Raw genomic sequence first — 13,860 nt, forward strand, 5'->3', positions numbered from 1 at the left:
CCTTCCTTCCTTCCTTCCTTCCTTCCTTCCTTCCTTCCTTCCTTCCTTCCTTCCTTCTTTTTTTGGGCCACACCTGGTAATGCTCAGGGCTTACTCCTAGCTCTGTGCTCAAGAATCACTCCTGGGAGGGTGTTCAGGGCACCATATGGAGCAAACTGAGGAGCAAACCCAGGTCTACTATATGCAAAACAAGAACCCTACCTGCTCTACTCTCTACTATCCCAGATTTTTGTTTGTTTATTTGTTTGTTTGTTTGTTTTGGATCACACCCGGCATCGCTCAGGGGTTCCTCCTGGCTCTACGCTCAGAGATCGCTCCTGGCAGGCTCGGGGGATCATATGGGATGCCGGGATTTGAACCGATGACCTTCTTCATGAAAGGCAAAAGCCTTACCTCCATGCTATCTCTTCGGCTCCACTATCCCAGATTTTTTTTTTTTAATATGGAACGCTTCACGAATTTGTGTGTCATTCTTGCGCAGGGGCCATGGTAATCTTCTCTGTATCGTTCCAATTTTAGTATATGTGCTGCTGAAGAGAGCACTATCCCAGATTTTTATTTTTGTTTTTGTTTTTTTTGGGGGGGATCCACATCCAGCGGTGCTCAGGGGTTACTCCTGGCTATCTGCTCAGAAATAGCTCCTGGCAGGCATGGGGGACCATATGGGACACAGGGATTCAAACCAACCACCTTAGGTCCTGGATCGGCTGCTTGCAAGGCAAATGCCGCTGTGCTATCTCTCCGGCCCCAAGATTTTTAATCACAGAAAATGTTTATGCAAAAAGCTGGGCCATGAAACAGAGAGTGCATGTGTGCATATTCTGGGGAGACTTGCTCTATGGCAAAAGTGGGGGGGGTTTAATTTCCTCCCAAATCAGAGCATCAGTCTAACAGTGCTCCTCTCCCCCACAGATGGGGAAGGAGGAGGACACGCCTCCCCCCCACCCAGCAAGAGGTCCCAGGTATTGCTGCCGACTGACATCTCACACCTTCTTTCTGCAGGTTGGGGAACCCCCCTGTGCCCTTGGAGAAAGCTGGTTCCCATTTTCCTGAGGGGGAGCCCAGAGCTGAAAGGCCCGTGATGGTTGGCACTTGGAGGAGGAAGTAGAGGAGACTCAAGCGCCTGGAGCGATGGTAGAAGAGGTGGAATGGGACTGGGGGAGCCTTTTGGATACCCAGCTACAGAAACAGACACCCTGATGCTATTACTTACAGCTCTCTCTATATATAAAAATATGAATATTACTTCTCAGTGCATGCCTTGTCGAGGACGCGTCCCCTCCCTTTGTCTGCACCTTCTGACGTGAACTGGGACTCTTGCCTGTCCGGGGCTCTGGGAGACAGATAGGCAGACAACTGCCTCCCTCTCACCTCACAGATGTACCTGGTGAATTTGCAAAGACTGGTGGGTTTGAGTGTCACAGCCCACCCGCCACCTGGGGAGGGAAGCTGGTGGAATAACAGGTGAAATGGCAAAAGGCAAAAAGAAGAGATAAAAAGCGAGTAAGATGCAAGAGGATTGGGAATGAGGGGCACCCATACCGCCATCCTTGTTCTAAACCTCTGGCCCCATCCTGCCTCTGTATCTTTGCATCTGCCTCTATAGCTAGCTGGTCCCAAGGCCTCATCACGAATGGGATCTTTGGTTCCTGCCGAATTCTTGTTTCTGGTGCTTCTCTCACAATTGCTGGTGCTAAGTGTGTTCTCGCTGGTATTGCTGCTGGCCAGATCTGCCAGCCAGGGACGAGATTTGGATTTTGTTCTTTCTAATTATTATATTTTCTGGGTCTTTTTTTGAAGGGGCAAGTTGCAAAAGTGCCACTTGAGAATCTCGTTCTTTAAGGAGGTGGGAATGACAAATAGCCAAGAATGTTTTTTGTTTGTTGGTTTGTTTGTTTTTTTAATATATGGAAGAATCTTGGGTCTGGGGAGGGAGGAGCACTGAAGGTTGATTTTTAGTGAGACTTTTCTCCCCTGCAGGCATATCCTGGCACTCAGCCGAACACTTCCCTTACATCCTACGGGAATTTCAGGGCTTGGGGTTTCTTGATTAAAGAGCCCAGAAACAGCTATGTTGGTCTGGTGAGGTGGCGCTAGAGGTAAGGTGTCTGCCTTGCAAGTGCTAGCCACGGAACGGACCGCGGTTCGATCCCCCGGCATCCCATATGGTTCCCCCAAGCCAGGGGCAATTTCTGAGTGCTTAGCCAGGAGTAACCCCTGAGTACCAAATGGGTGTGCCCCCCCCAAAAAAAGAAAGAAACAGCTATGTTTGAGTCCAGGGTGATTTATAAGCAAAGGTACGCTGGGGGAGGGAAGGGTCATTGAAATGAAATGCACCAGCAACTCACTGTCTGACAAGAGGGTCCGATTCTTTTATTCCAGGATAAATGACTATTTTCAGAAGTTTCTAGAAGGGCTAAAAAAATGTGTGCTGGACTGAGACTTGGCTGCAAAGACTCTTCAGGGAGGAAGGATTATTATTATTATTATTATCCTTTGACTTTCATTTAAAAATAAATCCAACACAAACAGGTATTATTCCTCTGTTCAGGGTTTTTTACTAATTGCTGTGTTCAAAACTGAGAGACTGGGGCCGGTGTGATGGCGCTAGAGGTAAGGTGTCTGCCTTGCCTGCGCTAGCCTAGGACGGACCTAGGTTCGATCCCCGGGCGTCCCATATGGTCCCCCAAGCCAGGTGCGATTTCTGAGCTCATAGCCAGGGGTGTAACCCCTGAGCGTCACTGGGTGTGGCCCAAAAATCAAAAACCAAAAAAAAAAACAAAACAAAACTGAGAGACTGAGGCTTGGGTTTCAGGTGCTGGCAGTCAGTCTACAAGGCTGGATTTGCAGGGAACCCCTAGGCCCCCAAAAATGGATGGGGGGCTCTTCTGATATAAGCCCCCAGCCCCCAGTTTAAAGAGGCCAGGTATGGGTAAGCTGTTACTGAGGCTGACTGGGAGCTGAAAGGGAATCAGCCTCAGAGGTTCTGTTGGAAATTCCCTTGGAATTCCAGCCCATCTATCTTATTTGTTTCCTCCCAAAAATAAACATAAATCCTCGTCTTTTGTTTTCCCAAATCATCCTTGAAAGGCGAATTAATTCCAGTAGGGATGGAGGTGAGGGCAGCTCCACCACTTGGAACCTCCAAGAGGGGAAAAGAAAAAGCGTGTTTATACAGACCTGACTCTCCTTCCACCCCATTTCTGTTTACAGGGAGGGGTAAGAAGGAAGCTACAGGGTGGGGGAAGCAAGTGAACCCAAAGGCTCTGAGCTCCTAGTTTCTTTCCTAGCCAGACATTAGCATCTTCCTGGCTCACCCCATTTCCCAGGGAGGACTTTTTCTGGGGCTGTAGACGTATGCAACCATCTCTCAGCTTCCACATGACAGTCCCTCTGTAGTCTCCTAGGTAGTGGGTGGAGAGGGGGTGTCCGGTGTTTTCGGGTCCTTTTAATTTCTAAGAAGCCAGAGGAAAGGCGTTTGTAGCCTCCTGATGGAGCTTTCCAGCCAAGTCCCTTGTACATAATTCTCTTGTTTTCATAGAAACCCTGTATTTATCGAATCCTGACTTTTTCTTGCACACCCTTCACTGGAGTGCACTTCTCGACCGCCCCGATTTTTTGACAAGGGGTTTGTTTTTAAGGCTTGCTTTTATACGAGATGTGACTTCTTGAGGGGCATTTGTAGGAGGAAACAGAGGAATGGACGAGCCCCACTCTCTCGCCCAATGCATTACTTGGATTGCATGAGCGGGGAAAGGGGGGGTGGGGTTTGGGTTTTGTTGATTTAAAAAAAAAACATATTTCCAGAGTGTGCAAAGGGCTGGCACCATCTCTCCCTCCTGCCCGCCCCCCTTTTCTTTCCCTCTGGCTGCCAAGGAGTCATTGATTTTGATTAGCTTCTCTGCAGAGCATCTGTGAAGAGAGAGAGAGAGAGAGAGAGAGAGAGAGAGAGAGAGAGAGAGAGAGAGAGAGAGAGAGGCTTTGAAATAAATTTTAAAAAGACCTCATATCGGGTATCGACAGACAGCAGAGTATGTTGTGTGTGTGTGTGTGTGTGTGTGCACAATGCAGACTCTGAGGGGCCGCCTCTGAGATCATCATTTAGATAGCTGCATAAAAATTTGAAGAGCAGAGGAAGGTCCCACTTGTTTTTTGCAGGGTAGTGTGTGTGTGTGTGTGTGTGTGTGTGTGTGTGTGTGTGTGTGTGTGTGTGTGCAAGAATCCAAGGAGCCACAGGGGGCCTCTTGAGACTTCTGCATTCCAGATCCAATCCAGGCCCTTCTGGAAGCTTCTCTCCCCTATCCCTACCCATTCCCCTGCTCCCCACAAGCGCCTAACATCTGTCTCCCCTTTTCCAATCCTGGGTTTCCCTTCACATCCCTTTTGGAACCATAGTAGCTGCAGTGACAGGTTTCTGGGGGTGGGGGGACTCCATTTGCCTCCCTCCCCCTTGGGCCACTGTCCATGGTCCTGACCCCAAAATGGGCCCTGGAAGCTGCCCCCATTGTTTTTTTTATCTACTGGGGGACACTGGAAACCTCTTTTTCTGTCTCCCAGTGGTCTCGTTTTTAAATTCCTTTCTGTTTTGATGAGGACAGGGGTGACGTAAGCAATATTGTCCCAGAGCATGGGGCTGTGACTAATTTCTTCGTTTATGTAGCTGATCTCAGCCTTTTAATGCTCTGTCTGCTGCAAATTGTCCCTTGCCCTCACCAGGACACTGGCAGGGAGACCCCTCAGGTGGCATACAAGGGGTCTTTTGGGGACACTGGTTCTCCCTGGGGACTTTTTCTTTTGGTGTCCAGCTGATACTAGGAACAGCAATGACCGGGACTCATGTCTTGTTTTTCTCTATGGAGACTAGACCTTTTTCTGAATGTTCTTTTAAGTCTCCTTGGATCTAATCAGAAGCTGATGAAGAGGGGACAAGGGAAGTGTGGGAAGGACCCATCCCCCTGAACTAGTGTCCTGAGAACTCAAGGAGGGACCGTGTGAAGGTCAAAGTGTCATTTTAAAGCTGAAAGCAAAAGTTTGTTTTTGTTTTTGTTTTTTATAAAAAAAATATTTTTTAAACACTCATTCACTCACTCAACAGTCTATCTTGCTGGCACCCATCAAATGCCAAGTGGCAAATGACCACTTTCTCACTGGTCCTGGAGGGGTGCCCTGCTTGCCCTGGCAATCTCCCAGGGCTCTTGTACCAGGCTAGTTCACAGATTAGCTGGGACCCCAAGCAGTGCTGGCAGACGCTCTAGTGTTTTCTGGGTGTCTCCCTCTGGGATAGGGGTGAAAAGCAACCAGGACAGAAAACACCTTCTTTTGCTGCTTCGCCCAGTAGTGGCTGGTTTTGGGTGTTCCTTAGCTCTGTTCCTGAGCACACTCTCCTTTAGGGGCTCCTCTGTAAAATGGGGGTGATGCTTCTTCCCCTTTCCCTAGGAGGTCACTCCAGGGAGACTGAGACCAGTGCAGGGAAACAGCTGTGCTGAGCTTTGGGGTTCCCCACACCCAGGTTTGCTCCCCAGAGGCTCTCGAGCACCAGATTCAGGGTCTGTGCCCACCCAGGCTCCAGAAGGGGTAAGGGGGGCAGCTGAGGGTGACTGTATAGACTGTGGCATTTGGGAGCTCTCCAAGGAGGCCCCCAAAGGATGTTTTACTTGAGGATTTAATATATTGGACCCATTGGGTCTCTGGAAGCCTGGAGTTTGTGGGCAGGGCCCATCTGGCTTATTTCTTTCCTAGGACAGGGGACGTCTTTTCACCTCCCCTTCTGTCCCTCTCTGTTTTTGGTACCCCAAGTCTCCCCGCTCCTAAGGACTATAAGTGCTCAGGAGCTTGTGTGCATGGAAGGGAAAGAAGGGGTGTGGGGTTGTCTGGAGCTGGGGTGAGGCCTCTGGCCCCACGAGCTTGGGGCCCTTCTGTTCCAGGACTTCCCTGCTGGTTTGTTGTGCTGTTTTGTAAGAGGAATTTCATACCTTGGAGACGCTTTGTACATATTTGTAATGACTTTATTAAAAAACGGCTGTGCACTTCCAGACAAAGGCCTCTGTGTTTTTCTTCCCTTCAGAAAGGCTGCACCCCAAAGATGTGGGGGAGGGGCCTGGCTGTACCCCACAACTGTGCCCAAAGCCGAAAGCAGGGTACTAACCTCCCTTCTCTGTTATCTCCCTGAAAACATCCTTACTTCCACCCCAGGGACTGGGCAACAAGAGGGAAAAGACCCAAAAGTTCTGGGTCTTGGGCTGGAATGATAGCACAGCAGTAGGGTGTTTACCTTGTACACTGCTGACCCAGGAAGGACCCGGATTTGATCCCTGGCATCCCATATGATCCCCCAAGCCTTCTGGGAGTAATTTCTGAGTGCAAAGCCAGGAGTAACACCTAAGCACAGCCTTGTGTGGCCCTAACCCCCCAGTGCATAGTCTCCCCCTGACCTGAGTACCAACTGTAACAATGTGTGACCTACCCCTCAAAAAATACCCAACACTACCAATAACTCAAGTTTCTTTTTCTTTTGATATTTGGGTCACACTCAATAATGCCTAAGGGTTACTTCTGGCTCTGTACTCAGGAATTCTTTCTGGTAGTGCGCAGGGAACCATATGGGATGTTGGGGATTGAATCTGGGTCAATTGCATGCAAGGCAAGTGCTCTCCCATTATCCTATGCTCTGATCTAGGTTTTTAGAGTCACACACCAGTAGCTCAGTGCTACTCCAAGCTCTACACTCAGGAATCACTCCTGGTGGTGCTCTGTGAACAAATATGTGATAGCAGGGATTGAACCCGAGTCAGCTGTGTGCAAAGCAGGTGCCTTTCCTGCTGTACTATTGCTTGAGCCCCAACAAACAACTCAAGGTTTTCCCATGAGACCCACACCTGTCCATGCTCAAGGGAGCACATAGTGTAGGGTTTGAACCAAGGGCCTCATGTATGCAAAGCACATGATCTACTCTAAGATACATTGCTCCTGCATGGCCATTCACATGTAAATCATCTATTACATGTGTATCACCTATGACATGTAAATCATCCATCATCCTAATCTTTGACCATGCTAAATTTTCTAGAATCAGCCCCAATATTCTGGGTGGAGACAAACTACAATTAACCAGCCATCTCACTCACTTCTCTCCACACCCTTCTTGTTCTAGGTTCCATCCTGCCCTTTGTAACCCTGCTGGCACTGGGCAAGTCAGAGATTTGGGGGTTCATGGTGGAGAAGCCCCATGACCCACAGCCAGGGGCTGATGAGACAGAATCATAAGGTGGGACAAACCCTGGGGTGAGCTGTGCCTGAGAGTCCCCACAGCTGCCCTCTGCCGAACTGTCCCTGCCAGGTTCCTCCTGCCAGCCTTTGGGCAGAACCCACACAGGCAAGGCAGGCATCAACTGCCCTCTTCCCCTCAGTACTTATAGCACTTCTCCACGTTTGTGCTATAGAAGCTTCTGTCTGGTGGCTCATAGAAACATCCCCATTGACAGGGGACATTTATTGACAGCTGAGTCCTCACAACATCCTGGGCTTGACATGACCTTTTCTCCATCCAGCCCTGAATCTTAGTAGCCATCGTGCCAACCAGCGGTGGTGTCCTCTCAGCCATCCTTTTCCCTACTCAGATAAATTCTTCTCAAGACCTTGTCCAAGGGATTTGTGGGACTCAAGAAGTGAGTCACAGACACGAGAGTCCTTCAACTTTTTTGTTTGTTGGTTTTGGGGGCCACGCCTGGCAGTGCTCGGGGATCACTCCTGATGGGCTCAGAAGACTCTATGGGAATCGGACTTCGGTTGGCTGCACACAAGGCAAAATGTCCTTCCTGTTGTGTGGCTCTAGCCCCAAGGATTCTTCATCTTGGTAGCTGGAAGAATGAGCTAGAACAGAGTAGGGTGTTCTTTGCTCCCTAAGAATGAAGACAGCCCTACAGAAGGGCCTTTGGAAGTCCTGCACTAACCACTGCTCCTCCCAAGAAGACTTCCAGGTAGGGCTTTCTTCCAGAGAACAGGATATGAATAAAAATAAATAAAATCAGGGCTGGAGCGATTGCACAGCAGTAGGGCATTTACCTTGCACACAGCTGACCCAGGACAAACTCTGTTCGATCCCTGGCATCCCATATGGTCCCCCAAACCAGGAGCTATTTCTGAAGGCATAGCCAGGAGTAATCCCTGAGCATCACCGGATGTGGCCCAAAAACCCAAAATAAAATAAAATAAATAAAATCATATGACCAGCCCTGCCTCTCCAGGTCTTTCGAAGTGTGACATCCTTTCTTTCCTCATAGTCATGGCCCTTGACATATAGAATGTTCAAGATCTGTCCTTGTATCAAGGGCTAGCCCGAGTGCTACGGACAAAACCCACTTTTGTTCTCTGAAGGTGAGTTCCAGTGTGATTCACCCATCTCCAGTGGTGAATATTTTGGGTCTGTGAGCCTAGAGACAGTAACAGGGAGGTACAGTGATGCCTCAAACTTAGGAAGTGCTGGAAATGCGAATCCCCAGGCCTGGTCCATTCCATCCATCTTTCATTTAGCAGAACCAAGAATCAGGTACTAGCAGGCTCTTCCAGCAATGGATTCTCTGATTCCCAGGCTGGGCACCCACGGGCCGGCCCAGGCAAACCTCTGATCAAAACCAGCTGCAGAAACTTCTGCCACATCTCCCTTGAGTGCTTCCTCAAGGGAGGAGGAAAACAGAGCAGTTTCTTCCTCTTCCCCTTTGGACTTGAATCTCCAGGTAGGTGAGATTAGAGCATCTTGGCCGTCTCCATAGCAACAGGGCTTGCAAGCTGCCCTAGGACTGCCAGGGACCTATTTCCCGGCTGGGTACTAGGGAATGAGGCTAGGATGTGTGGGACGGGTGTGAGGGGAAAGGCCTGGCTTGGAGGCTCCCAGAAATTATGCCCTGAATCTAGCGGGGGGAACAGAGTGGGAACTGCCTACCTAGGACTGATAGAGGATAAAAGATGGGGAGGCAGGGGCCAGAAAGACTCAGGGGGCTTTGTGTAACCACTTGGGCTGTCTCCCCAGTTTCAAAGTAGAGTGTCCTGGTTGGAGAAGCTGCTTGTGTCGCTATTGGAGATTAAAAAAAATAAAAATAAAAAAAACCTTTGTCTCCATCCAAGCTGCCACCGTGGCAGGTGGAAAAATCCAGATGAGATGGTCCCTCTTGCTCTGATGGTTCCCTCGGGGGGAGGGGGTTTGCAGGTGGGGAGGAGGCAGTGTCCACGGGAGCTGTTGACAAGCCTGAGACTTAGGTAAGGGACAGAAGACGCAAGGGAGGAGAAGAGAATGAAAGCTGGGCATGGGGAGCCTAGGAGATAGTCGGGTTGAACATGATGCCAACTTTTCGCTGCCCAGTGGGTCCTAGGCACGCCTGAAGAACCCAGGAAGGGGTATTACAAAGGGGGTGTGTCTGTCCACAGGCCCAGCAGCAGAGTCCAAAATCCAGGACTCCCCAATGTGCTTTTTCAGTGCAGCTCACATCAAACACACCTGCGAGCTTGAGAAAAGCCACGTGGCTGGGCCTCACTTGTGCCCCGAAATCCTGGCAGTGGTCTGAATGAGGCGAGCTCTCCTCCTAGCAGACATCTAGGGAGGATGGTGGCGCTGTCTACGGCCCAGGAGCTGACCACGAAGAAGGGGGGCTGCTTACCTTATTGCAGTGGGGAGTGAGGGGACCCCCCACAGCCTTGGAAGCTCTGCCTCTTTGATGAAGCTGATTTGGGAGGGGGCGCTGTACCCTCAGGAATCAGGCCAGCATGAGTGAAGGAAAGGCCACCAACATGGAGGCCTTGATGGAAGTGGGTGGGTGACCAGCTGAGTTTGAGTCTGGGCGAGGAGAGGGAAGGAGGGAAGAGGGTTCACTGTGCTCTGGAAAGGAGAGAGGGGCAGGGACTGAGCTGAGCAGAGGCTGTAGTGGGAGTAGGGGGGCAGAAGGCGAGGCCGGAGGCAGTCACAAGTTGGGGTGTTGTCTAGTACACTTGGAAATGTGCGGACGTGGCTCCATCCTTCCAGCATCGCAGCGAGTCCACAGCAACGGAGCGACAGAGCGGGCAGGTGCGCTCCCGGTCCAGCCAGAGGCACACACACTCCTCGCAGAACACGTGCTGGGGGACAGCAAGGGGGGTTTGCCTGACCCTGCTGCCTCAGCTAGGGTGCTGTCCCCCTGTGCCCCAGCACCCCTGACTGGGCTTCAGCCCAGTATACTTGACCACTCTGGACAGTTCTGTTGCCCCTGCCCCATGCCTGACCTCAGACCTAGCCAAGCCCTACCAGCTCCTGCCCCTCCCAGGCCCTCCTTGCTGCAACACGGGGTCACCCGGGGTAGCCTGCAGATCTGGTGAGCCTTGGCAGAGGGTGAGGAGAAGGACTCGAGCTCTGCCAAGATGCCTGGGGCAGTGCATCCCTAGCAACCCAGAGGCAGGAGCTGCAGACCTGTGGTGTGGCTGAGTTGGGAGGTTGGGAGAGTTGAGGGAGGCGGGCTAGAGGAGGCCAGGGGAGATTGCACAAGTGCTTGGGAAGGTTTTTACTACTTGTTTCTAAGCCACACATCGAGGTGCTGGGGTAGGAGGATAGGACCTTGTGTGTGTGTGTATATGTGTGTGAATGATTGAGTGAATATATTTGTTCATGTGTACTGAGCTGGGCCTCCTGTAAGCCTGCCCTTTGGGTCTCTGCTGTGAATTATTCCCAGAGAACAGAACCCAGGCAGGGCTGTGAGCAGAGACAGGAGACCTGTGCCTGGTTTGCTGCTACCAGGATGCCCTCAGGACTGGCCTGGCCACCAAGGTCTAAACTTGGACAAGGTCTTGGAAAGTGGAGCACCAGAGCAGAGCTCTAGGGAATCCACCTTGTATTGGCAGTGCCAGATACTGCCCAGGACATACAAAGAAAAGGCTTGAAGATAAGAAAAAAAAATAAATAAATAAAAATCAAGCCTGGGGCCAGAAAGATAGCATGGAGGTAAGGCGTTTGCCTTGCATGTAGAAGGTCAGTTGTTCGAATCCCAGTATCCCATATGGTTCCCTGACCTTGCCAGGAGCTATTTCTGAGCATAAAGCCAGGAGTGCTGCCAGGTATGATCCCCCCCCCCCCCAAATCAAGCCCATGCTGGATATATTCAGGAAAGTGACCTTTGGTGTCTGTTTCCTTTAGATATTAGTGACTGCAAGGAAGAAAACAGGCAAATCCCATGATAAAGCACCTGACAAGAAAGCTGGAAATATAAAGAACACAAACCACTTCTCTTGTTCTCTTTCCTTCATGTATTGTCAATACTAACACAGAACAAATGATCCAGAAATGGAGGGTGGTGGTTTGTTTTCTAATCACACACTGGCTGACTCTTTCCTGTGGCAAGAAGCCTTCACATATGCCATATTTTGATGTCAGTGTTCACTCTGCCCTTTCTCAGTGCTGCGGGAGTGATACCTTACGCTGTTGATTCAAAGTCATGGTCAAGGTCATTGACATACAGGTCAGAGTAGATAAAGTTTCCACACAGGGTCAGCCCGCCTGGCCTCAACTGACCTTCTGCTTCCCAGGTCTGGATCTGAATGGGGAGTAGTGAAAAGTGTGAGTTGGATGGATGTTGGGTATCATGAATGAATGGATGGATATGGATGGTGAATCAGTGGATACTGGATGGGTAGATGGATGGATATTGAATGAATGGATATTAGATAGATGGATAGGTACTGGATGGATAGATGGATGATAAATGAATAATTATTGCATGGATACATGGATTTTAGATGGGTAGATGGATGGATAATGAAAGATGGATGGATATTTGGATGGATATTGGAAAGATGGATAGATGGATGGGTGGACTGGTGGATACTGGATGGATAGATGGATGGATATTGGATGGATGGATATTAGATAGATGGATGGGTATTGTATGAATAGATGGATGGTAGATAAATAATTATTGCATGGATACATGGATTTTGGATGAATAGATGGATGGATATTAAAAGATAAATGGATAGAAGGATGGATGGGTGAATATTGGTGGATATTGGATATTAGAAGGATAGGTGGATGAATATTGGAATAATGGATGTTGGGTATCATGAGTGGCTAGAGGAAATGTTTTTTGTTTTTTGTTTTGCTTTGGGGTCCACCTAGCAGTGATCAGGATTTACTACTGGCTCTGTGCTGAGAAATCATTCCTGGCAGACTCAGCAAATCATATAGGATGCCAGAGATGGAACCTGGGGTCAGTTGTGTGCAAGGCAAAATGCCCTACCCACTGTACTATCTGGAGCTCTGGCCCCAGAAATGCTGGATTTTAAACACCACAAGAATCCTTTGCTTCTCAATAGGGGACAACTGTGTCTTGTCCAACCCTTCCCAAGAGCCCAACTCTGGGAAGCCAGAGTGAAATGAGGAAGAACAGGGAGAGACAGACCAAGGCTTGGCAACATTTCTGGAAGGGAAGAAACGAGACTTTCACCTTGACATCATGTTCAAGTATGCGCTGCTACTGAGAAGGAAATACAGATGGCTCGGAAGCATCCGGAATGATGCTCAATTGCGCTTATAATTAGGAAAATGCAAATGATGAGTGTACTGAGGGAGCATTTGTCACCTGTCAGATTAGTATGGCTCTAAAAAGGGCTCATTCACATGGTCGGGGTGGGGGCCTGGGGCAGAGGTCCTGAGCTCCACCCAGGGTGGTAAGGGGGTCCACTCTTTCCAGACCACAATTCAGCAGTTATCTGTCAAACTGGATACCCTCTGCCTGAGTGAGTGATTTCACCATGAGAAATTTGTCCCCCATAACAGTTTTCACAGGTGCAAGAGGCACTAGGATAGCCATAAGCCCTGGTCCTCTGGCCCCCAAGTCCTCACCTTGAAGAGCCAGAAGGAGACACCCTAGCCTCCAGCCCTGATCTCTGATGACATCATAAGAAAAGGTGGTAAGCTGCTAAGTGCCCAGCAAGCATAGAAGAGTGAAGGGCTGGGGGGGGGGGGTCTATCCATGAAAGGGGGTGCTCAGCAAAGAAGCACAATGCCTTCAAATAGAATTTTAAAAAGGAAGGAGGGGATGCGTCTTGGGCTGAATATGTTTCAGCTTATGTGTCACTGAAAACCATATGTTTGTTTCTATATATATTATATACATTGATGTTTAATTTCGATAAGGTAGAAATGTGCCAAGGATACTGGTAATCAGGGTTGCCTGTGAGGATATTGGGGGCCAGTGGTGCTGGGACAAGGGTGGGAAACCCTTCACCACTTTCCATTAGGGTCCTTAAAAATCTTTTCTGGGGCTGGAGATAGTACAGTGGTAGGGCATTTGCCTTGCATGCAGCCAACCCAGGAAGGACTCGTTTCATTTCCCAGCATCCCATATAGTCCCCCAAGCTAGGAGTGATTTCTTAGTGAATAGCCAGGAGTAACCCCTGAGCATCACCAATGTGACCAAAATCCCCCCCATCAAATCTTTTCTTAGGGGACTTGGATGATGTTGAGCTGTGCTTAAGGGCCATTACTTCCTGCTCTGTGCTCAGTCGTCACCCTGGCAGTGTTTTGGGGGGGAACATGTTGGCAGGGGGTAGAATTGTGCAAGGCAAAAACCTAAACATGCCATTTTTCTGACCCTAAAACCTTTCTTTTTAAAATAAATATTTTATTCTGGAATAACATTAGGCTTTTAGAAAAGCTGGAAAGAGAGGCCAGAGTGATAGCACAGTGAATAGGGCATTTGCCTAACACAGGGCCAATTCAGGTTCAATCCTCAGCATCCCATATGGTCTCCTGAGCCTATTAGGAGAGCCTATTAGGAATGGTTTCAGAGCACAGAACCAAGAGTAACCCCTGAGCACCATCAGGTGAGGCTTAAAAACAAATAA

At 49.4% G+C, this 13,860-nt stretch overlaps 1 protein-coding gene and 1 non-coding gene across 2 annotated transcripts in view; both read right to left on the minus strand.

The window, feature by feature from the left end:
- Positions 1–436: 436 nt before the first annotated feature.
- Positions 437–543, minus strand: LOC126031665 (U6 spliceosomal RNA). The gene has a single exon (XR_007503498.1). It is a non-coding gene; the product is annotated as a U6 spliceosomal RNA (small nuclear RNA).
- Positions 544–5,983: 5,440 nt separating this feature from the next.
- The window catches only part of RNFT2 (ring finger protein, transmembrane 2), a 71,570-nt gene continuing 63,693 nt past the window's right edge, over positions 5,984–13,860 (minus strand). Inside the window, exon 11 of the mRNA XM_049788825.1 lies at positions 5,984–10,104. Within this exon, the coding sequence (XP_049644782.1) occupies positions 9,970–10,104 (135 nt within the window). The 3' untranslated portion in view covers positions 5,984–9,969. The remainder of the gene's footprint in view (positions 10,105–13,860) is intronic.

The sequence above is a fragment of the Suncus etruscus genome, chromosome 15 (genome assembly GCF_024139225.1).
Source record: "Suncus etruscus isolate mSunEtr1 chromosome 15, mSunEtr1.pri.cur, whole genome shotgun sequence".
NCBI classification, from domain to species: Eukaryota; Metazoa; Chordata; class Mammalia; order Eulipotyphla; family Soricidae; genus Suncus; species Suncus etruscus.